At 49.5% G+C, this 24,971-nt stretch overlaps 1 protein-coding gene across 5 annotated transcripts in view; it reads left to right on the top strand.

The window, feature by feature from the left end:
- The window catches only part of macrod2 (mono-ADP ribosylhydrolase 2), a 283,251-nt gene that overhangs the window by 100,028 nt on the left and 158,252 nt on the right, over positions 1-24,971 (top strand). For all 5 annotated transcript variants that reach the window (XM_029835486.1, XM_029835484.1, XM_029835488.1 and 2 more), the window contains one exon: positions 12,651-12,767. In XM_029835486.1, the coding sequence (XP_029691346.1) occupies positions 12,651-12,767 (117 nt within the window). The remainder of the gene's footprint in view (positions 1-12,650; positions 12,768-24,971) is intronic.

Here is a 24,971-nt window from a genome sequence, read left to right as displayed (position 1 = left end):
CCTGTTAGCTGGAAACGGAACGTGTCGTTGGAGGGCGCCGTCGGGATTCTCTTCATTAGCATGTTAATAAAAAGTCGAGCTCACGCGACGCTCGCTGGTCCACGCGCCATGGATTCATCTATCATCACGCTGCCGCATCCCCACCATGGATAGATCTCCATGGTGATCAGGAGGATGTGCAATATAGGCGGGATTCTCCAGGCCGGGTCAGATTATTGGAGTTCCATGCAGAGGCAGGATGGAGAGAACTGGGAGGTGAAGCCTGAGATGGGTCAAAGGTTGACGAGGCCGACCGGAGAGCAGTGAGGAGGCCGCTGCTCCATCCCACTGGTGCTCTGAGGAGCATCCTCATAGCACCCTCATCCTTCATGGCCTCACCATATAAAAGCTGGACATCTCTTAGATTTGTGGTGAATTGACCTCAGTATTTGTTCAATCATTTCATCATTCAACATCCTATTTGTTGCTTTTATGGCCTTTTGTCACAACACTGAAGCTGAATTGCCTCCGAAATACGAGCAAAGTCTGGAGACGCAGCTCTTTCTCCTCTCTCCTGGATCTTTGGATGGAGGCTGAAGCATCCGTCTGATGCTGTTATGAGCTGTCCAGGTAGATGAATTCTGGCTTTACTCATTTTCTGCTTGGTTGAGTTTATGGGCTGGGAGTCCCAGCAACACATCATACATGTTGCTTAATTGATTTGCTGAAACAAATTTACATTTTTCAATGTTGATGACATCTACAGATGGTTGCCCTGGGCAACAGGGAAGTCTGGCCTTTAGGGGCCAGTCCATCACTTTAAGAGCTCCACAGATTCCTTCTGTCACAGGTAGATCTCCAGTAGTTCCAGTAATGTTTAAATTTTAACGGCCACTCCAACAAAATCCCAACTGAACCCTCTTAAATATGTCACCTGTCCTAATATTGTCATTCCTACGTTGGTGCCTGTGACGTGGTGACATAAGGAGTGTGTGAGAGTGTGAGAGTGAGTGTGAGAGTGAGTGTGAGAGTGTGTGTGAGTGAGTGTGAGAGTGTGTGTGAGAGTGTGTGAGAGAGAGAGAGTGTGTGTGAGAGTGTGTGAGAGAGAGAGAGTGTGTGTGAGAGTGTGTGTGAGAGAGAGAGTGTGTGAGAGAGTGTGTGAGAGAGTGTGTGTGAGAGTGAGTGTGTGTGAGAGTGTGTGAGAGAGAGAGAGTGTGTGAGAGAGTGTGTGAGAGAGTGTGTGAGAGAGTGTGTGAGAGAGTGTGTGTGAGAGTGTGTGTGAGAGAGAGAGTGTGTAAGAGAGTGTGTGAGAGAGAGTGTGAGGGTGTGTGTGAGAGTGAGTGTGAGAGTGTGTGTGAGAGCGTGTGAGAGTGTATGAAATAGTGAGAGAGAGTGTGAGGGAGTGTGTGAGTGTATGAAATAGTGAGAGAGAGTGTGAGGGAGTGTGTGAGTGTATGAAATAGTGAGAGAGTGTGTGTGTGTGTGAGAGAGTGTGTGAGTGTATGAAATAGTGAGAGTGTGTGTGTGTGAGAGAGAGTGTGTGTGTGTGAGAGAGTGTGAGAGTGTGTGTGACCCTGTTGAGTCTTTCATTGTGCATTTACTGCGTCTATTTTAACATGAATTTCCCATTGGTTGTGTGTCGAGTTGTGTGTTGTTGTGTGCAGAGCCAGAGACGTGCGTCACCTCCGTGTGTGTTCAGGTGCTAATGACGCCGGCGACAGGATCTCACCGAGTGAAAGCTTGTTTGGAGGCGAGGAAATAGATTGTGTTGTTTTTCTAATTAGGGGTTTACAGGCTTTGGTGCGTGAAGGTGCACCTGCGGTTGGAGCTGATGGAAAGGTTTCATAATTAGGAATAAAAAAGGAAGCAGTCGGACTAATGCTAGAAACCATTTATGACCAATCAAACGACACCCTGCCTGAGCCGACAAGAGCAATTCATCTCTAAGCTGCCTAATAATATTAACACCCTCTTCAGCTGCTCCCGCTCTATTCCCAGTGTTGACAAGCCAGAATTGTGGAGCAGGAATCCAAAAGCCAGGCCGCATGACGCTTGTATATGAGTTCCCTCTGCCACTGGAGCAACGGGATCGTGTCAGTAGTGATGCACCTTCCCATTTTCCCTGTATTTACGGCTTATTTCCCAAAGAACAACACATTAATAAGGCAGACGTCTTTAATTAGCATTTTGGCTCAGCATATTGAACTGTTTTCGGGAGTAATTCTCACTCTCCCTGAAGGAACAGAGCCAGGGAGGGAAGAGCTAAACCCTTTTGCAGCTCTCTGCACTCGCACTTTCAGCGTAATCGCGTTTATCGAGGTATCGAGGCTGTGCCAAGTCTGCGCTACGTGTGAGGCAGCTTTGTGCTGCGCCTTTTTGTTTTATTGACCGCAGCTTAACTTGCTCCTTTAACTGCCAACGAGCGCTCCGAAGGGCCACGGTGCCTCTGTGGAAGATCAGTGCACATACTGTCACCGAGCAGAGCCGTTAGCCTGCTGCATTAGCCTGAGTGCTACGCGTTTGCTTAACAGACCGCACGTGTCTATCTTATCGGGAGGAAAGTAAACACAGGCTGGAGTTTTCCATCAGCTTCCTCCTCCTTCCCGGCTCGCCGGGATGTGTTTGCATTCTAAATCCAGTATTTGCGTTGTGTTGGTCATGTTTACGTCGGGAGGTTGGGATGAAACCCAGTTGCACTGATACTCCCCAGTTTGGCCTGATAGAAGCTTCTTCCCTGCGCAACAAAGTGGCCTGAAAGATTCTGACAGCACTAATGGATGCAGTTCATGACCCCAAAGACTTTATTTACAATTTTTCCCTATAAGCTGTCGTCTTCTTGCCAAAACCAATAAGACAGCGAAACGCTCTTTAAATACGCATTGCTCATAAATCCCGACATCGTCGGTGATTTAAATCGCCTCGTGCGTTTAATATCTCAAAGTTAGGCTTCAGCCTTGGCTGATATGCAAAATAATCAGATTTTAATATTTTAATCTCTTCTGTTATGGAATCAGCAATTACACCGTAAATGGATTTAATATATCCTGTCTGAGGAGAAGAGATGAAAATGGATCTCAACCTGCTAAAGAGGCTGTGAGAAACTATCAGATTAGCTCCAAAATAAAGCAGGCAGCCGGCCCTTCAGTGAACATTCATCACGCTGCTCGGACGGGCCACATGCTGACCTGAGAGATTTAGAGTCAGAATTGATCACTGATATTCTCCCAGGTGACAGTGCACTTTATTCTAAGTCTACATATCACCTTTGGAAGGTCAGCGGCTTCCATCAGACGTTCACTGACCAGTTTGGAGCGGCAGCGCGACACGTTGGCTTTCCTGGATTTATGCCAGACTGGGAGAGGGTGATTTAAATAAATAAAAAAAATTATATACTGTATTTAATACATAGACTAGACAAAGTACAGGCTGAAAAATCAAAACATTCCTTCGAAATTTTAAAAATTGGGGATTCTTTTTTTTGGCAGAGAGGCTAAAATGAATGCTAATTTAGCTTCAGGCCAGTAGCTCTGTGAGCGCAGTGGTTGTGGACGCGTCTCAGTCCTCCACATGAATTATGAAAGCTGACCTGAACAGGCCGGCTGCAGCACCAGCGCGTGACAGACCAGAGGTTCTTTCCCTCCGCGAAATGGTTGAACGGGAGGCTGAGCGGGCATTTCCCTGGTTTTCAGACATGTCGCTGTCTGTCATTCACGCCGGGATGAGTGACACAGGACCCTATTACCCTTCCAGACTCACCTCCATCCATCAGAATCAGTCCAGCTCTGGAGGGGGTGGGCACGGAACGCTCCAGTGCTCGCATTAGCATACTATCACCCACAGTGTTGCGTCCTGTCCCGAATGGATGCAATTGTATGTATAATTCATCACAAAATAACGTGTTTGATAAGCAAGATCTTTGCTGCAGCTCCCAGAAAAGTCTGCATTTTGAAATCGCCGGTAAGTATGTTAAAGCTGGTCCTCCCCTGGGAAAAATTCTCCACTTAATTAAAAAGACCAGCAGGAAAAGTCCTGGAATAATGATGGTATAATTATGAAAGACCCATTTCTGTTAATCCTCGCCTCTGCAGCGCGGCGCCGCACACGGTGCAGCCAGGCCACGGCCGGGCCGCACAGCGCTCCCACCAGCCCCCAGCTCCAGACGGAGGCTTTGGAGGAGCTGAGCCCAGCGTTCGGACTGACTGCAGCACAGTGCTTAGAAAGTAAAGTTAAAAGGCAAATATTAGAAGACCCGGAAAATCAAGGCAGGTCCTGCATCAGCCGCTGGAGCAGAGAAGGTCCCAGTTACCAGTCGTCTGTTCGGTTTGATCCCACTTTATGCTGGAAGTATAAAGCACACAAGCAGCCGTTAATGATGTGTGTGTGTGTGTGTGTGTGTGTGGGGGGGGGGCTCACCCAGCTCCGGCTCGTCTGAGTGCCGCGGCCCTTTGATTTGTGTTGCACAGCTGTTCCTGGGGAAGACGTTTCAGTGGGCAGCTGCAGACGCTTAATCTCCGCTGCGCTGACACAAGCTCAATTAGCAGATAGCACACTTTGGGATCTTTGCAGGAAAAGTTGTCAGGACCCCCGTCGGATAAATCAGTGGAGACGGATCCGTGCTGGTTATCTGCAGCTTTGGCCCAAGTTTGTCCAAGTTTGCTTATGTTACGCAGGGAGGGATTTAGTTTGATGCTTCAATTGATGATTGATGGTTCGAAGGGCATAAATAACAGCCCCCCCCCCCCCCCCCCCCCCCCCGTCTCACCCACACAGATTTGTTTCCAGTCTTGAGAACAAAGAGAACTCCTCCATTAGCCAGCTCTTGAAAGGCCTCTGCCTTATGTTGACTATGGTCCAGATTTATTTTGCTGTTCTTGGACCAAATTGAGTGCAATCTGCTTCGATTATGTTCGGAGGAGGTGAAGCTCTGCAGACGCTCCCGCAGCCTCGACGGATGAAAGCGCCACAAGCCACCGGGAGGATGCAGCATATTGTCTTGGTTTTGCTTTGATCTGTCCTTTAGACATCAATATTCCGCACTTGGATGAGTTTTGCAGAAACCAGATTGTCCTCTTCGGGCAGATAATATCGCTCCGCCAGGTAAAATGTCTGCAGATGTGATTTCAGGATTTAGGAAAGGCAAACAAAGAGGGAGGGAAAGCAGCAGCACCGCAGAGTGGGTCTGTACATCCCAGCTCACATCTGGAACGCTTTCTATAAATACTGGCATATACGGCCATCTAGGATGTTGCGTGCTTCTGTTTCACTCCAGCTTTTATTCTTAGATGTTGGAGTTGCTGCAGGAATTCCAGGATTCCTCATAAAAGCACGAAAAGCCAACTTGATTTCATGAGGAGGAGCGAGCGGAGTTCTGTGGGCCGAGGATATATGTCCGTGTTGACACGGCACCGATACGGCTTTGTTTAGTCTCTGACCAGGATTTGTCCTGTTTTCTATCCTCGTATCCATAAACACAGTTATGACAATTTCAGAGCCGGAGAAGTGTGTTGGGTTTTTTTAAATGCTAATATAGCGTCCGAGGCTGCGGGCGCTCCTGAACTCGCACCTCGCTCCGGCAAACTCAAAGACGCGTGCATAATAGCAACAGCTGTTCATGCATTTTAATCCGAAGCGCCGGCCTCTCACTGAAACGCTCCATCTTTCTTCCTTCCCGCAATTACGGCCGTGCCGGAGAGTGTGGCCCGAAGATCCGAGCGGCTGGAGCCGGGTCCGCTCTGCTCTCCCTCCTCAGCAGAATTCCCTCTGCCAATTTGTCAACTCCCGGCTCTTCCCGGAGCAGCGTGTACGTTAAAGTGTTTCTCTCCTAACTTTCACCTCCAGACATTTGTTTATGTTTTAACATCCAGGACGGCACTTTTCTGGATGACTCAAAGATGAACTTTGTTCTCTGAAGCACTTTATGAGGGAAACATCCCAGATCTGCCCCATGGCTGCATTTTCTCAGCGGTATTTTCCCAAACGTTTTTAGTTTTATTTAATTTGATCTTTTAAGCAGGAAAATACTTGCGCACCAAACTGCAGGAACGACCGGCGCTTCTTTTTGGCTCACTCTTACAGCTTCCCGCCGTCCAGGATGGCGGCGAATCCGCCTTAATATCCGATTTATGACCTTTGTGGATGGTTGGGATCCGATCCCGACCTCTGACGCACAGCTGCCGTGGCTGAACAGAGGTGCACTGATGTTTTCCCGTCAGTTTGTGCTGATCCAGAGGAATTCCCACCGGTGGGAGATGTTTCCTGCTGCGACATGTTGTCCACCTCCGTCCGAGACGTTGGACACCTGCAGCCACGTTCCTGGTAATGACGTTTCAACCTGAAGTGAACAGTTGGAACTTTTGTCTTTGAGCTATTTGAGTTGTAAGAGAGGAGCAGACGACATACGTACACCTTTATACACACACTCACACACAGTTTGCACTTAAGATTGGTTCGGCTCACACACTCCGGCTACTCACACTTTTTCCAGTGGCAGTGATGGTAAAACCGGGGTGCCGGAGGTAATCCAGCCTCGGAGACGAGGCGATAATAGCCGCGCTGACAGAGCGCTTGTTTATAATAAGAGACTTGGATGAGAAGTCAAAGGTGAAAAATGAGTGCGATATTGAAGGAGGACGAGGAAGCTGCGGGGGGGGTTGTGTTTACGTGTGGTTATTTGGGTACGTCACCCCGGCGGCGCTCCAGGCTCCGAGAGAGAGGAAGGAGGACATCGTCCATCATCGTGACGCCATGTTGAAACACCCGGCTGCCATCCCGACCTGGAGGGTGGGAACTGGTTTCAGGTGCTCGCGGCCGAACCCGGGCACGGGTCCGCCGAGCCTCGGCCACAATTCAGCCGAGCACATCGTTCGTGCACCGCAGTGTGGATCTATACATTCTTTTGAGGAGACGTAAATACCGCTAAAGTAAGCAAACTGTAGAGGGAAAAAAGCGCCGCCTCAGCGTTTCAACTTTTTGTGTCTGAAGGATGGCCGGCGCCGCTCGTTATGTGTGGAATTCAGACGGCACGGGCGGTGTTGTGAGAGGGGGACGGCCTCAACAACAAGACGGCCCAGTTAAAACAACATCTTTAAAAGGAAAGGTCGGTGCCGTCATGACTGTTGCAGCAGGTCGGCACGGTTGGGGTTTGGCACCGAGCTGTCCTCAGCTGTCGGACGGCAGCTTTCAAAAGGCTGAGCAGGAGTTCCTCCTGGGGCAGCAGGAGGGAGAGCGCCCCCTGTTGAAAACTGGAGGTTCAGCAGGGCGCCAAGTCACCTTCACATATAGGAGCAGCACGCTGCTGCGCTGCGTCAGTCAAATGCTGGGGTGTGCTGTGCTGTACTGTGCTGAGCTGTACTGTACTGTGCTGCGCTGTGTTGTGCTGTGCTGTGCTGTGCTGAGCTGTACTGTACTGTGCTGCGCTGTGCTGTACTGTGCTGCGCTGTGCTGTGCTGTGCTGTGCTGTGCTGTGCTGTGCTGTGCTGTGCTGTGCTGTGCTGCACTGTGCTGTGCTGTGCTGCACTGTGCTGTGCTGTGTTGTTGTTTGGTTCAAACTGTTCATACAACAATGCTGTAACTACTTATTATCACTCCTGACCAGAACCCTGACCTACTTTAGCTGATGTTCTATCACCTCAGGATAGCAGGAGACAACCTGAGCATCCTGTGACACTCCATCCCCATTTTCTCATATGTTCCTTTTGTATATATCATGCTTTGCTTTATCATGTGACGCTTACACTTACGCTTATTGTAACCTTACATGTTTGTGTGCTCGTATAGAATAAACCTCAGCAGGGCCCCCACTGGTAGCTACACTGGTAGCTGCACTGGTAGCTGCACTGGTAGCTGCACTGGTAGCTGCACATTCGTTTGCACTGAATGAAGCGATTAAGAACAACTTTCAGTCATTATGTCGATTCAAATCTAAAACATAAAAGATCGCACAAACGTTTAGCGGCACGTTCGCGGTGATTTGGACGGTCGGTTGGTGATCGAACGGCCTTCTAATAAATGTGTATCTGTTTACCGTTGGGGTTCAGAACACGCTACTGTCATGTAACATTCCTAGTGGGCTGTGGAGGGATCTGCCATTGTTGTGGCAGTTATTACTGCCTCTGAACGGCGTCGGGGGAATTGTAAACCACTGAAGCGTGAGGCGCTTTATGCTACTTTGGAGAGTAACATCTGTGACTATCTACATGACATTCTATTAGTCCAAATCCCTTGTTTACCTGGGTGTTATAGATAAAAATGGAGATTATTGTCCTTTCTAGGGAATATATATGAGTGCGGGGAGCCTAAGCGCCTGTTTTTGTCGTGATTATTCACCTAAACCATCATCTGAGAAGTGGCGTTTTATTCATCCGACTCTGATTGGCACCTGATTAGCAGCTAATCCATGTCAGTACCCCCCAGGACTGAGAAACTGGTGGCCTAGATGACAGATGCTGAGTGGTAGAGACCCTTTGATCAGTTTACTGCCCATAAAACTGCACACAGGATGAAGGAAATATGCTGTTGCCATGGATACTACAAGAAAAATATGTGAAAGGAAATATCCTGCATGGCTTATTAGTTTTGTTTTGGCACTGCAACCCCCGGCATGAGAATCATTGTTAAAAGTTGTAGATCGCCTTCCCTGACCTGCTGACAGAGTCTCTCTGGATCAACAAGTAATGACCACACGGGCTAAAGGTTGAAGCGCACGTCGACTGTGAAATGGGCTCCTTCTCCCTCCCTCTGCTCGCCGGCGGAGCTGGCGTTCTCTGCATTCTTACGCTCGTCTCCGGCTCACCAACCCCCCCATCTGCCCAGCCCGTGCTGCCTCCTCTGGCTCCAGCCTTGAACCCAACCCCCGGAGGAGCGGAAAATAATTAGGAGAGAAGATTGCGTCTGACACTATTTCTGAAAAGCAGGGTATTGTAATGAGAGCAGAGCAGGTATTCATCGCATCTGAGGGGGTTGAAAACTCTTGTTTTATTTTGCTTTTCCTCCGGGCTGCCTGGGAAAAGCCCTGGGATAGAAATCGGAGCTTTGCCGAGTCCCTTAATTCAGGCGGGAGAGCACAGAGAGGCCGAGGTGTCTTCAACAATGGCAGGAGCTGGGGAACTAGTCCGAACCCCTCGCCGCTGACGTGCACGCTGGTCACTTTTGTCTCCGTCAATATGGTTCCCCCTCTTTTCCGACTCTTCCTGCTCCCATTTAGAGTTCAGAGGGAGGCCGACGAGCCGCTGCTCCGAGTTATCTTCATTAGCAGAGCGGAGCTGCACGGGGGAGCGTTTCTCTGTGCGGCGCCACTTTTGTGTTGATGAACAAAGTCTGAAGCGACGCGTGTTTGGCTCCTGGTTCTTCAGGCCAGTCACCAATCACAGGCTCTCGTGCAGTTTTAGCACCAAATGTGATTTTAATTTAATCGCTGATGCTTGTTATGATCTGAGAACTGCAAACTGGGCCTGGTTTTATGGCTCCTTTGCCCCAGATCAGGTCAGAAAATAGACATATTAGTGACGTAGCTCCAGTTTCCAGGCAGCTCGGTAAACCTTGTGAGTAAATGTGCCACAGGAAACTTTGTCCTCAGAACTGTTGAGAACTGTCAATGATCATATAAATGGAAGCATTTTCTCTGTTTAAACCCAGTGAAATGGCCGCGTTCGTAGGGTCATATCGCTAATCTATACATTGTTAAAGACAAAACAACACCCCCCCCAATGCCTCGTCCCCTTTTTTCCCCCATTTACTCAGAAGACAAAGACGTCATCGCGTCCCCTCACGTCTGATTTGAAATGTTGAGCTGGTGTCGCACCTAAAGTCCTCGGTGATGCCGTCCATGTGGTACACGTTGACCACCTGGTTCTTTTAAATTGAAAAAGTAAATTAGGTTTGTGTGTGTGTGTGTGTGTGTGTGTGTGTGTGTGTGTGTGTGTGTGTGTGTGTGTGTGTGTTTCAGTCACAAGCGCCATCGCGGTGGATATAAATAGACCGCGATGTGTTCGAGTGCTAACTGTGTTGTTAGCGATGGCCGTCTCTACCGGGTGACCTGGATGTAAACGTCAGTCTTGGTTATCGGGAGTCTGATCATGTTTCAGTGTTGCGGACATCCATAACGTGGAAATCTGCTGGGAATAATGCTGGAATCCCACTTAAATGAGAGAATAAATTACAGGTGGGTCGGCGCTCCACATCCAGTTGCTAAACAGCAGATATTCTGTTATTGATTTTAAACGCACATTCCCAAACCTCCACCTCGCTGCTGTGCGTTATATTAACCGGTGAGCGGCGCGCGCTCACAGAGGCCGCGATGCATCTGTATTCACTGAGGCAGCCTGTGTGAATCTCCCAAATTGAATCTGCAGCAGCAGCATCCAAGATTCTGCCAATCAGCCATATCAGTTCAGCATCTTCTCCTCCATTTACGGGCACGGTGAACAAATCCCCCGGCTTGTCGGGAGTTGCTGCAGACTTCACACTCAACGTAGCTCATGCAGCCGCGAACAAGGGGCTCAGCCAAGTGAAAGCTGAAACTATTGTCTGCAATCTAATTCTCCAGCTACTGAGAGGAAGCAAAGACTCAAGTGTGCCGCCGCGTGCCGCGTTTCCAGGGTGCTTAGCTAAGAGATCGGCCACGGCTGGTGGTGATGAAGAGTAAGTCTCCTGGGCGGACGGACTCCTGAGGGAGCGCTGCGGAGTGGAGGAGGGCATTATTAACCTTAACCTGGGGGGCTCCACGTGGCCACGAAAGCTAATCGCTCTGTTGTACAGCTGTTCTAGGGAAGCGCTAGCTTCTGTTTATTGAGCTGGAGCTCAGTGAATCTGGGCAACGGTCGGTGCAGCGACGCTTTGAAACCCCACATTGATGTTAGGTGTCCACCTCCAAGCCCCAAAAATGAGTGTTAGTGTGTTTAAGCACAAATAAACATGTGGCAAGGAGTCTTTAAGTGAGTTATTACAGTTAGACGAGTCAGCCCCGAGTCGGACCCAAAAGGGATTGAATAAATACAGGGTAATTAAACCTCATTAGTGCTTCAACCTGATGAAAATTGGATTGAATCTTCTTGACAGGCAGCTGCTCGTGACAGGAGCGATGCAGACTCCGGAACGCCGGCTGTCCAACAATGTCGGATAAACACACTCCACTTCCTGGTTAATTCAGCACTCGCCAACTTAACACAAAGCAACAACGTTGCGTCGTCCCGGTGGAGTGACTTTTGTGGCGCACTCGTGGAGAGTAAATCCGCCTCTGCATTTATCACTTCATGTGGAGTTCGGATGCAAAAAAAAGTGGCTCATGATGGACAATCTTGTTTGCACAATAGGTATTGGGGAGGACGCGGAGCCTCCTGCTGGCGTTCGGGCTCTTGTGTGTTGTGTTAAGTAGCTTTCATTGTCACCAGAGCGATACCTCCTCATATACCCGTCACTGTCAGCCTGGTGTTGCTTTTTCCAAGAGCCATCAGGATTCGTCTCTGTCAGCAGCCTGTCCCTCACTCCATTAAAGATGATTGATAGAGCCAGGAAATCGTCCGCCCAGCTGTTGTCGTCGACTCATCCGTGAGATGTTGAAAGCAGCTCGGAAAGAGACCATCCCTCATCAAAAGCCCTTTTTTCCCCTCTGTCAGTGTTGTTGATGTGAAACAAAGTACATTTCTGAAGTCTCTCCAGCCTCTATTTCATTCTATTCCTGGTACCGCATTGCGATAATTAATCCATTAGAGGAGGAGATGGAGAGTTTTTCCTTTTTAATCAGGGATAAAAATGCATCTTTTGCTCCACTTTATGTTCAGCGGGCCTTTTTTCTCCGTCACTCGATAAGGAATCATCGGTTAACGCGCCCTCGGTTATTTTAGCACGGACGCCAGCCCGAGCGGCGCGCTCAAAGACGCCGCCGACGGAAAGACGTGTCCGCTCGTCCAGCTGCGACAGCCTGCTATTATCCGCTAATGTCTTGCGAGGATTCTTACAGGACAACTTGAGGAGGATTTTATGATGTTTCGGCGTGATTGATAACACGCTGTTAGAGGGATGTCAGCCTTTCAGAGACAGATAATACGGATTCCTATCGCTCTGCCTTCCTATGTGAGACACGCCATCAATCAAGTGTATCGCGGCCTTAACCCGGTAAAATTAAAACCTTTCGGGGAGGGGGGGGGCGGTCTTTGTAGAATCAGGACACAGGCATCAGCAGGGAACACGACAGAATCAGAACACAGATCCACATCCTAACAGGCTCACCGCTGAGACTAGGACAGATGTAGGATTCCACTACAGGGCAGAAAATGCAGTTAATGATCTGACTTCATATCACTGTTGACAGTGGAGAGGGATTACAGGAAGAGGAGCCTCGTTTTCACTGTGTGTGGAGGCGTTATTAGATCCCGGCCCAGCTAATTTCATTCCCGAGCTCATCAATATTTACTAGCAACAGGCACAGCGTGCTATAGCAGAGCCAGTGTTCCGAAGGAGGAGATGGAGAGAAAAGGAGATGGTCTGAGAACGCGGAGAGCCGCTAACCAGATTTGAGCCCAACAACATTCATTTTCCGCTTGTTCCCGAACCCCTTCCTGTAAACGCTGTTTTTTTCCCATGTGATGAAGCACACGAGCGGCTAATGAGCCCAGCTGGCTGGAGACGCCTCCCGTGCCTTCCTCACCTTCTCCCCGTGTGTCTCTGTCTTCCAGTTGACGGCTGCATACACAAAGCTGCAGGATCCTGCCTCTACGACGAGTGTCACTCGCTGAGTGGCTGTGAAACCGGCAACGCCAAGATCACCTGTGGCTACGACCTCCCCGCGAGATGTGAGTACCCGCAGCCGGTCCGTGATGTTAGCATGCGCAGGCGTGTGGCGCCCTCACTGCTGCGGCATCACCTGGCACCAGCATTAAGATTCAGTGGGAAGCTCCACAGCAGCAACGCACACTTCTACACGTTCCTCTTGTTTTATTGTTTAAAATAGCCTGGTTTATTAATCCCGACACGGCGACGCCCAGCCGGGCCCACGCACGGCGCCGACGCCGCGCTGAAAGAACAATATCGTGTTTTTGTTGGGACGGCCAAGATTTTGTGATTAATGCGCCCATGAATTATGTTTCCATATAAGGTCAGAGTGAAACACACGCACACACACACGCACACGGATCACTTGTGTAAACACAGATATCGACAGAGGTCTTCATCATTAATAAATCGCGGAGCAGCAGATGATGCTGGATCCGTGTGGCGCCGCTCTGGCCCCTCGTCTGCACGCTGACACATGTTGGCAGCCGTCAGTTGCTTATTTGGTTGATTTTTCATCGCTGTTTTATCACATAAGTCCTGCTGTCATCTGCCCGTCCTCCTGGTGTTTGTCCACTGGTCCCTCTCTGCTTTTGTCTCACCGTAGTTTCACCCACACGACGTGCACAGATGCCCCCTGAACACGCGCTCGGCTAATTGCTGGTGCCGGTAATATGGGCCACTCTCCTAAACTTGAATGTGTCTCTTTGTGTAATTCGGTCGAGACAAACGTCCCAGGAGCTCCAACCTTAACCCTGAAGGATTTGTGTGAGACAGCCAGGAGAAGACATGGGGGTCCACATGAAATTAGGTTGTGTTAATACAGTCAGAAAGATGTCAGACAACTGGAGCAGACTGGTTTCCAGTCGAGGTTTAATGGTTTAATGACCTGCGACAGGGGCGGGAAGAGGGATGATATGTGGACGGAAGATCTCCTCCCTGCTGATAAAGCATCTGTGGAGAGACTGAGCGATGCTAGCTCATATTAGCGCTAACGTTCACCTTCTGATCTTCCTGACGACTGTCACCGCCCTTCATCTGCTGGGACAGACTGACAGACACTTGACTTTTCTTTGTTCCTCTGACAGAAAAGCAGCTTCATCCCCAGTTTTCACTTCACATCATTTCTCTCGGTTCCTCCACAGGTGCAGTTATAAACACTGTGAAATTAAAACGTCGTCTCACTTCTTCTTACCTGAACACAGAGTGTGATATTGACATTATTACTGATTCTTTTCTACATATTTTGGATGCAAGCTGTCAGGAGCAGAACGGCAGAATAGACACCTGATATTAAAGAAGGGAGCTGAGTACAGACGCACATTTAGGAACTCTTACTTTGTGATTTGAGCAAATGGTCTCTTATCTTTAATAATAAATAAGTGGTCCAGGAAAAGAGAGGGATTATTCTTCTTTAAATGTTGCGCCAGTAATGAGAAGCCTGACGCAGATGTTCCGATGGAGGAAGATGTTTTTGTTTCCTTGTGCTTTAAATATCATGAGGTCTGTTCCACCTGCAGATAACAGCTGTAATGTGAGCGGAATTGCACTCGATGTCTTGGAAAATAAAGCGTTCGGCAGCGTTGTTAGCACTTTTGCAGTTTGGTCTCGGCCCGTCAGACATCGGATTCAAAGAGCTGTTAAACGTTCAGGTATCGAGAGAGGAGACACTCGTGGTCCACGTTGTTGAGTGAGAAGCCTTCGTTCCCGTTCAGCTTTCAGCTCCGTTGGGTGTTTTATTCGCCGGAATTTCCCTGATCCAAATGTGCTTCCTTTCACCTCCTCTGCTGATATTAGCAGCGTGCACGTATAGAAATGCATGTTGATCCTTGCTTATATTTCTGCTCATGCGTGAGAGCAGATGGGGACTCGTCTGCTCTTCCAGGAGCCAAACAAATGGAACAGTTACATTTCCATATTGGCAATGATCAGCATAACTTGGACATTCCCTTGGACGTGCTCTAAATTTACACAGCTTTTCAGAATTATCTGCAAGATTACACTTTCCCTCCAAAAGCTACACTGCCTATAGTGTTTCACTTTGAGCTGGGAATAAGTGACGCTGAATAATGCTGCCACTGTACCTCATCCTGCCTTTGATCAGAGGGATGTCCCACTCAATCCCAGCAAATTCCCTAAAGCTGGGAAGTCAACAAATTCCAAGGTCTTAAGTGTTACTTTGAAATATCAGACGGCAAATGGATTTAAACTTTCTGCGTCCATTTGTTATTGTTATATATAAGAAACGGAGACGGTGGCGTTCAAACAGAGCGTCTGAGACGGGGCCCCCCCATCGGGAGAGAGGGTGATCGCAGCTGTCGCCGCGTGTTAACTTGATGGGCTGAGTCAGTGGAAAAATGACCGGTGCAACTCCCCTCGTCTCAGACCCTCCTTTCTTTCTGCCAGACGAGAAAATTGCCCCCCCTCCGCCCCCCCATTACGTCCCACCAAACAGTTTAAGCTGTGAATCTCAGTGGCGAATTAGCCTTTCCTTTAAGGTGGCCGAGCACATGTGCGACTCATTATTACGGGGCCAGCCTGGGATTATTAATCAATGACGGTAATTACCCACCTACCGTCCTGGAAATGCCCCCCCCAACACCACTCCAAAGGGTGGAAAAAGGCCCGCTGCATCAATATAAAAAGGAAATAGTCTATTTGCCCTTGTGTATGACGAGTTCCTCGTCTGTCTCTGAGCTGGTGTTGAAATGAAAACCCAATGTGGAGCGTTCCAGGCTCGGTCCCGTGCTTCCGAATGTCCCGACCCGGCCCGGCGGGTCCACGAACGCTCCATCATGGCTCAGCTTCATGCTAAAGAGCCACAAATGTTAAAGAACTCCTAAAGTGAAACCCTGTGTCTGAACTATTCCCGTGTCAGTAACCTGAGTAACTTGTGTCCCGGCTGAGCAGCGTGACGGACGCGAGGGTCTTCAGTTACGATGCTGGTCCACAGGTCCCCCCCCCCAGGTTAATCCACAGCGTCACACCTCAGCCCCAGCTGTCACAGAGACCTCGAAGGCATTCAGAGTTGAAACCAGAGGTCCGCTTCAGAACGTCGGCGTCCCAGAGGCACATCAGCTGTTTTCGCTCCTGCCTTTTATCGGAGATCTCTCACCCACTTCTGTCTCCTCCCCTCGGGGCTGCGCTACATCGGCACATCAGAACGTTTGCGCTGTTTATTGTGTTTTCCCCTTTATTTTATTTCTGAGCGTCTGCTTTAAATAATAAATCACAGTTGTGAGCGCGTTAGGATTGTGTTTCCCTCTGACCTGCTTCTGCTACATGCACACGCTTTATCTCTAAACGACTCTTGATCTGGTCACCTGAATGTACAACTCCATGATTTTCTTTGTTTTTTTTCCCCATTCCTGGTTTTATTACTTCTCAATTGTGAAAGAGACCAGCTAATTAGTGGTGACTGATGGGTTAACGAGCAGTGAGAAGGAGTCGGCGCAGCAACTTTAGTTGCTTCTCAGAAACGATGCTTTTGGCTGCACCGGCTCGCCAGCACCTTAGTTGGCGCGAGCACCTTTGGGACGCCGCCCCCGCCTCCCAGCTCGCTTCCTTCTGCTTCTTCTCCTTTTTCAAGTGTAAAACGGGAGCTTCTGCTGTTTACTGGAAGTGCACCTGTGCTAATAATACTAATCATCAGCGGTGATAAATCCCCCTCCCCGGTAGCGTGCACGTTTTTTCCCATGGCCTATTTAATCCGGGAGACCAGGCCTTCTGTTGCGTCTCTCTCCCTGCTCGGCACACAGATAAATCACAGCAAAGTACCCACTATTAGTAAATGACATCCAGCCCATTCTGATTAAATTACGCCTCAGAACATTATCATTGTGCAGGGCTTGTTTATCGGAGCCGTCTCGCACCACGCAGACTCACGGACAATTTGAGGACCACTGCGAGAGCCCATAATTTGTTCATTTGGCTACAACTAGTCTGTCTCAGCGGAGGTATTTAACCTTGTAAAGGAGATTCTGCGTGATTAACACATTTACTGTTTAGCTTTGAGATCACATCATTGTGTTAATGCACATTACAGGCTTCTGTGGCGAGAAGATCACGTAACCAAGCATTTAAAAGTCATCCAGCCAGCTAAAGGTCGCCTCAGTTTCTTCTCGCAAGTTTTTCTCACCATCAAAACAGCTCAATTGTCCAACAAAAAATCACATAAGTCCAGCTGCTTATTGATTACTACTGAGCACCGGCTGTCCATAAAAACCAGAAATAAAGAAGTAACATTTGAGAAGATTATCTGGTAACAGCGGTCTATCGTTATCACTGATCGGCTTTTCAAAAATGCCTCCCGAGGCTGGAGACACTGTATTTAATCTGGATGTAGCGGCTCAAAGCGGCTCCATCTGTCTCCGTCACCTCCGTGTTTTCCCTTGTTTCGTGTTTCAGGTTCAGGACTGAATGAAATCTTTTGTTGTGGGAGGAAAAATGAGCGCGCTCGAGCTCCACCGTGGTGGCCGGCGCGGTCGCCAGCAGGCGCAGCGCTGCGTCAACATCTTCCCCGCTGCTCACCGTGAGCACTCACGTCGTAAATGTCACCTCGGCACTTAAAACCCTCCCTGCAGGTCACGGTGCACCTCAGACCTTCTCAGGAGGCTCTGATTGGCCGAGTGTTTGGCCGGAGCCGCTGTCCCTGTGAAGATGAACGGAAGAGCGGCTGACCCGAGAAAAGGGAACAGGCCGAGTAGGAAGAACAGAACAGATGTTCTGTGTCTATAGTTGCAAAAATGAAAAAGCCTCTGATTTTTAAAAATTCGTCAGCTGTAATTGGCGGCCGTTCAAGGCCGAGAAGGAAAAAAAAAAAACGATTTCCCTGCCTGTCTGTTAAAATTCGAGGCGTCTTGGAAGTCCTCTTTTCAGATATTTGTGCTCCCTTTGTTGGCCAGCCTGTCAGTATTCCTGCCCTCCTGAGGGCTGAAGTAATTTTGTAATTTTCCCTAAATGGGGATACTGTAATTATGTGGCATCAGCTGCCGAGCTGTCGGCGAGACGGCCAATGGTCATTCATCACCGCGAAACTGGGAGGGGGGGCCGCCGCATCTTGACTGATGGGGTAAACACCAGCAGAGAGAAAATACGGTGGCCTCACCCCAGAAATGGAGAAAATGGGAGGTGAGAGGCCTTCAGAGTAATGGGCCACGGGTTGTTTGGTTCAGATGGGCCAAGACCAGCCAGGTATAGCCGGTCAGCCCCCCCAGCACAGCAGTGCTGCATCAAGGGGGGGAGGGGGCACTGGGAGGTCAGATCTGAAGTGGATGTGCAGCATCAGGCCGTTGTTACATTTATCAGTCAAATCAAATCAGTGGAATAAAAGCAGCATTTTAAATCCTGGGTGAAAAACAGGTTTTTCCAAACCTGCCTGGCGCTCCTTCGGCTGCCGGAACGCCTGGAAACCTGTTTGCAATCAAAAGGCATCAAATGTTGTGTTGAGACGCGATATTTGCCAGGGTTTGTGTCATGGGAGCGGCGTCGTGTCAGGGCTGCCTTTCTGTCCTTTACATCATAAATTAAACACTAATAATGAAACCAGAACTGGGGAAGTTGAAGCTGCGGATACAAACGGACTCAGTCTGATTTTATTCTGATGGCTTTTTTACTCCTTGGTGACCACAATGCGACGCTAAGCGTGGTCACAGACTCCCGCCGTGCCATTTTCACAGCTAATTACGCCGGAACACAGCCTGTCTAAGTAGCTGCAGCCTCGCTTATGATGTTCTTTTTGCTAAAATGCCGCGGTTACTTTTGCCCATTAGGCTTTTAAGCTTGTGAACTTTGACACCTTCGGCTATTTTTTCCTTCTTTTGTACTACCTTGTGCACCCGAGTCTCAGAGCACTTTGTAAAGTAAATGTTGCTTCTTTCTCAAATGTGGACATGTGACCTGTGTGAGCAGCCCAGGTTGCCATTCTTAAGTTTAATGTTGTGGATTTAGACCTGTACTGCTCTCGGTAAAAAACCATTAACCTTCCCATAAAAAAGCATATGGCTCTCTATAAACCCTAATGGGGAATTAGGGCAATACACAGGAGCCCATGTGTGCTGTCAGGGGGCACCTTTTTCTGAGAAATAAGGAAATGAGACTCTATAAAAAAGCCAATAAAAGTTTCTTTGGTAACCTGAGGGTGAGGGGAGGTTGGCCAGATTTGTGCGCCTCAGTCTGCATCAATCGATAGGGTTCTAACTGATTACATTTTCTGTACATGTGTGCTAGCTTTATGGCCCCGAGCTGCTTGGATTTCTGTCTAATGGCTGTTGTTTCTCCCTCGTTGAAATCGTGTTCACTTAACATTGAGTAAGGTAACTAAAGCATATAATATCCCAGCACCTCAGCAGAAAATAGTGTGAGGAAATGATCAAATGTTTGTCCCAAATGTCCCTATGATGTAAAGGGAATCCGTTTGGCCTTTGATATGTATACTTCACAAAGTGGTCTTATATAAGGTGCACTAAAGAAGGAAATGGAGCCCAGCGGGCTTTAATTGCTGATCTGTAGTGTGTAATTGTTTCTTTATGTATTTCCAGATATCATCCCGGTTGATGTTTTAGTCCATCTAAGTGAGATGACCCGGTAAAGCAGGCTAGGATTTCATAATGTGTGTTTGGCTGGTGCTGGCGTTGCTGCCTCCGTTACCAAGGTAGAAACCGTCTCCGTGGCCGGTCAGCTTCATGGCGGAGAGCAGAGAGCTGCTGTAATGGATCTGCTGGGAGCCCTCAGTCTGCATTTCTGAACAGGCTCGGCTGGTGGGACGGATCGACCAAGACACACAGGTGAGTAACGGCTGAGGACCATCCTGAGGTGGCGAGACAGACCAACAACATGCAGCCGTTCCCCACTGCTCTCCGATCCACCAAGGCCTGTTTTCGCACATAAGCATTCAGCACCAGAGGGGAGCGGGACACGCCGGGAAAGGTCCCCTTCCTCGTGCGCACCGGCTGGGTCGGCAGGGCAAGCAGGGGAGCGTCCGGATCAAGTTTCCCCCTCCCGCTGTCTAATTATTGACCCATCTGGCTTTGTCTTCTCAATTGTTTCAATTATGATGGCACTGGTGTTGCTCAGCACCCTGGCGTCAAGACATGCATAATTCATGCGCAACACCCTGGACTCCACTCAGAGCGCTGGGTTTGAGCTGAATGTCAATACTGCCTCGTGCCCCCAGCGGAGCAAAGGGTTGCCTGTATCGACAGCAAGGCAGATAAGGAGAGCGCTGCCAAAGACACCGGATAGCGACGCTGTCGCTGCCTGCTGGGCGAGAATAATTTATGTGCGTGCGCGTGTCACGCAGAAGTGAGCTGTCTTCACAGCTTCGTACATGCTGGCCTGATATATGACCTTATTATTGTCACCCCCCCTCGGACCCCAAAGTCAATATTGTTCCATTCCTCACGGAGCGGCACACGGCCGGTGGCTAACTCATCGGGGTGGCCGGGACGCCAGCAGGGAGGGAAGGGGTTGGGAAGAGGTGACGTCAGCCAGGGATCAGCGGGTGCCACTGTTCGCTAACGAGTGTGACGGCGAGAGACGACGTGGACGCTCGCGTCCCGCTGTAATGAGGCTGCCTCCGTGACATCTGTAAAATGTGTCATCTCCATTGTTTACCCGCAGACCGCAGATGATCAAATAACATCACGGGGATCACAGGAGCAGCTCTCTGCACCTCACGTCCGACCACGTCAGGTTATGACATGAACGCCGTGGCGCTAACGCACGAGCGCTAACGCACGAGCGCTCACGACTGCGGCGCCGTCTGTGTTCTAGCCTCCTTTCTGCTTCCTTAACATACATTATCTTTGTTAATAGGTGGTTTCTCTACATCTTTATTCCACTCTGCCACTCTCGTGGCCACAAAGGACGCATAGATTCCGGGCTTGTGGGTCGGTGGGGCTGATTCACTATTCAGTCTCTGACCTCTCGCTGAAGCTCCGCGTCAGTCGCTGAGGTGCCTTTATTCACTGCAGCCTGCCGGCCTTCAGTTCAGCGCCAGGTCGCTCGGTGTGCAGCGAATAAGCTGTCAGAGCTTTAACAAGACAGAGATTCCACTCTGAAGACCCCGGTTTGCACCAGCTAAATGACGCCGCTGCCTGTGGGGGGAAGCGTCATACTGGGAATATTAACCCCTCCAACCTCATTCAAGGACATTTGCTCAAGTTATAGATGCCCTTCTTAACATGCTGACATCGGCTCCCATTAGCCGTAATGGAAATGAAGAAGGTCCCCCGCTGTGAAAGATGCAGCCAATGTTTTACATAATTTTCTCTTCATAATGGCGACGGCGCCACATCATTCTGCTCGTTCTGGTGCTCTGTTGCCGCGGCGCCGTTAGTCCCTTCAGATCCATCAATGACGCACGCTGATACGTCTCTTTTGCCGTTTCTTTTCTATTTTCCCGTTGCCAAATGTCGAAGTGTTTTCTATGTGCATGCGAGGCGGCGCCGTGCAGGAGTCTCATAACTCTGTGTGTGTGTGTGTGTGTGGGGGGGGGGGGTTCTCAATCTGCTCGGTCAGTTTGGAAATTTCTCCGTGATATTTAGAAAGTGTCCAGCTGTTATTTCCAGAAATATTCGAAAGCCACAAAGTCCGCGTGACATTTAGCACGTGGACTTCCTGTGTCTGAGGCTTCTGAGGGGATAAACCGGGGGGGGGGGGGGGGGTAACAAGCTTTACCTCAGCACTTACTCACGACAGTCGGTCTCAGACGCCGCAGGAACAGAAAAAAGCAACGACGGTCGACCGTCAAGCCCGCTCGCTACTGCCAGACATTATTTTCTCTTGATGTAGGACACCATGCCAGACTGTTGTCACCCTCCTGGCATGGCGAGACAAGCACAGCTGTTCAACCCCACCCCGTTGCTCACCCGTGCCCCCCCCACCTCTCGGGGGCCATCGATCGGTAGCTGTCAGGCTCTCAGGAGTGTGTGTGGACGTCTTCCCTTGGCACAGCTCTCCACCTTCTTGGTCGAGACGGGAGAGGGTTAGGGAAGATAATGGAAGGTGGAAGAGTGGGCAGAGGAGAAGCAGGGGGTGGGCTGGGGTGGGGGGGGTGCATGGCAGGCAGCTGCTTTCCTATGGATCACTTCATTAATATCAGAGGGCAGAAATTTGAAGGGCTGCTGCAGACTAATTAGCCCTGTCTGACCCTCCCAATCTCAGAGAGGTCACCCCTTCTTGCTTCCTGCAGAGGCAAACTAAATTCAAATACCCCCCGCCCCCGCCCCCCGCCAGTCCAATGGAGTCCAACAAGTTTAACCCAAGATCGTCTATTTTTGAAGGCTCTTCTTTAATGCTGAACCAGAGCCACCCCCCGTCACCCCCACTTCTTTTTGTGTGTATTTGTGTACCGACGGCGTGTGCGACTTCCAGGGGGCAGCCGGGACAGTGTAGCACAATGGCAGCAGTGTGTGCACGTTCGGTGCCAGGCGACAAGGAGCCATCCCTCATTAGTATCATCTGTTTCCCCAGATGGCAGGGTCAGAGGGAGAGGGAGGCCTGATGAAAGGACACGTCCCACAGGGTGACACTCACTCTGCATCAGGAGCTCCAGCTCCCAGCACGCAGGTGGAGCCCAGGCTTCACCCCGTGGTGGCGGCGGTGACACTTCGTCAGCTCCACCCGGCGGCACAGACGCACAATGAAGACGAGAGAAGTTAACACAAATGGTGTCACTTTTAGTAAAAGTGACAAGAATAGGGCCCCAATTATGTCGACACCTGTTTCTTTGAAAGAAAACTTCTCGCCTCGGATCCCCCCCCCCTAAAAAAGCTGTAATTTTTTTTTTGCTTAGCGGCTCATTAGAGTCGCGCCTGTGTCCAACAGACGGCCGGCACGCTTCGTGTCATGACTTAACACTGTGGAAGAAGGCGGATGCTATCGTAGCTCGGCCTGCGCCGCGGCGGCGGCCTCTGTGAGACGGGAACGATAATGAGTGCTATCACACGTTACCCTGAAAACACACCAAATGGCCCTATGCCAATTAAGAGCTTGTTTCCACTGGAGTGGCCATTATCAGAACTGACCGTCCAATTATTTTCCTCATTTTCTTCCTGATTCCATCACCCTGTCGTGCCTGGTGGTCCAAGAAAGACCATGTGATGGTGCTTCAAGGTACAAAAAACCAGACCTGTCTTTTATTTTTCATCCACTAAATTAAATATGTGGGGTTTTATTTATTTTTTAATCCCCTCAATTTGCTGTAGAATTGAGTTTCTAGAATTACTTGACACTTGTAGACCTGCGATGAAGTTTAGTGCAGAAAGAGAGAGTTTGATTTCCTGCTGATGTCACATCACTAACGTGATGGTTGACGGCCGCCACAAGGTCACATATTCCACATGTGGTCACAGTGGCCCCGAGTCACTGCTGAAAAGAGGTTATTTTATTCCTGAAATTTCTTTTCTACATTTGAGTTGCCATCGAGACCCTAACCTGACGGCTGGTTCAGGCACTTTGATGGCTAACAACAGACTCCGAGCAGATCCCAACATGACTCAGAACCGCTGAAGACACGATGTTCAGGGGGAGACGTTTCTGTGGGTGGACGTATAATCACATCTATTCAGAAGGAGAGAAAGAATGGTTCCATTTCACAACCGACTGAGATGAAACTGAAATTAAGAATGCGTAATTCTCTCCGACTGGGACTGTGAACCAGTGATGATCAGGATGTGTTTCAAAGGCTGCAATTAAACGGCGCCACAAAAGACTTCCAGAAAGCTACATTAGGCCTGTTTAATTCAAATGAAGCAACAGGACTTTTGAACTGCCATCTCATACCACTTTGTGAAATAAAAATGTTAATTTTGAACTTGGAGGAACATTTGACCCGTGATTATTTCTGGTGCTTCGGAGGTCGGCGCCTTGCCGTCGCAGGAGAAGGCGCCGCTTAATTCATCATCTTTGGAGTATTGTTTTTGTCAGACAGTAAGTAATGACTTCATTAGCATTTCCTGCAGAGAGGGTAGAAACTCCTTTACAGGAAGGTAAGATCCAAAAGGAAGGACAACAAAGCCCCATAATCGCTATCACTGACACAAAAGTCCAATTTAAATACGAAGCTTTTAATTAGGCCTTAATGCTGATGGGCATGAGATTAAAGCCGAAGACGGCTGTTGGTGACGGATTCAGTTGTTTGTATCGATTCCTTTCTCAAAGTCAAGCCAGCTGCCTCGTTTTGTGCGGATATTTGACTGAATGCGCGACTGCCCGGGGAATTTAGGACGAGCAAGAGGCCGCCTTTAATAAGAGCTCGGCTCCGGCTTTATTTGTCCGTGTCAAACAAGTTGAGCTCAAGACTTCGGGAAATGCAGAAGTTGGTGGAAGCTGCAGTCGCGGCTTCACTGCAGCGCACGTGAAATGCAGACGCGCACGTGAAATGCAGACGCGCACGTGAAATGCAGACGCGCACGTGAAATGCAGACGCGCCCGTCGGGTAGCTGGAGACAAGCTGGTAGCTGCCGTTGCTCCATCCTAAAAGCGCTAACGAAGAGGCTCCTCTTCAGAAGCAAATGCGTGGAAAAGGAGGGCTGCGTTCGCTTATTTTTGTTCCTCTTTTGCATCCGACAAAACCCCAGCGCGTTATTTTTGATTAACACGTGCAGCATTTAGAGGCGAGCGCCCGGATCGGGGCAGCCTCCTCATTCTGTTGCATATGCAACAGACTCGGAGTACATTAGGAAACAGACGCTCCCTCGGCAACGCCGCGCTTTGATGTTAGAGGGTGTCTGACTAGCGATGCCGTCTCAGTCGACCCTCTGATGTGAGCGGCACCGGGGCCCGTAACGACCTCTCTGACAGCCCTCGCCTTCTTTTGACTGAGAGAAAAGAAGCGTGTGGTCACACGAGTGGCTGCCTGCACCGCCTGAAGTTACAGACGCTGCTGTGTTGCATTTACGGCCTGTTGGAAAGTGGCCTTTTAGTTGGTTATGATTAAATAGGCCATGAAGATCAAAGGCTGTTGCTCCACAATGACACAAATTCATTGTTGTCAACCTGTAAATGACATCAGGTTTGTATGTAAGACGTAGCAGGAGGAATCAGGAAGGAAAAAAGAGGCATTTCCCCTTTGAAAAGTGTTTTTTTTGCTCTGGGTCCACTGAGGTGGCCCGGAGCCAGCGTGGAGGAACGGTTCCAAGGTGGACTCCTCCTGGCAGCCTTCACCCTGTCACGCATTTAAGGCTGACAACATTTCCCCCTTTGGTAAACCAGGAGGATGGAGA

This window comes from Takifugu rubripes, chromosome 4, assembly GCF_901000725.2.
Source record: "Takifugu rubripes chromosome 4, fTakRub1.2, whole genome shotgun sequence".
Classification (NCBI taxonomy): Eukaryota; Metazoa; Chordata; class Actinopteri; order Tetraodontiformes; family Tetraodontidae; genus Takifugu; species Takifugu rubripes.
This window is presented reverse-complemented; position numbering and strand designations above follow the sequence as displayed.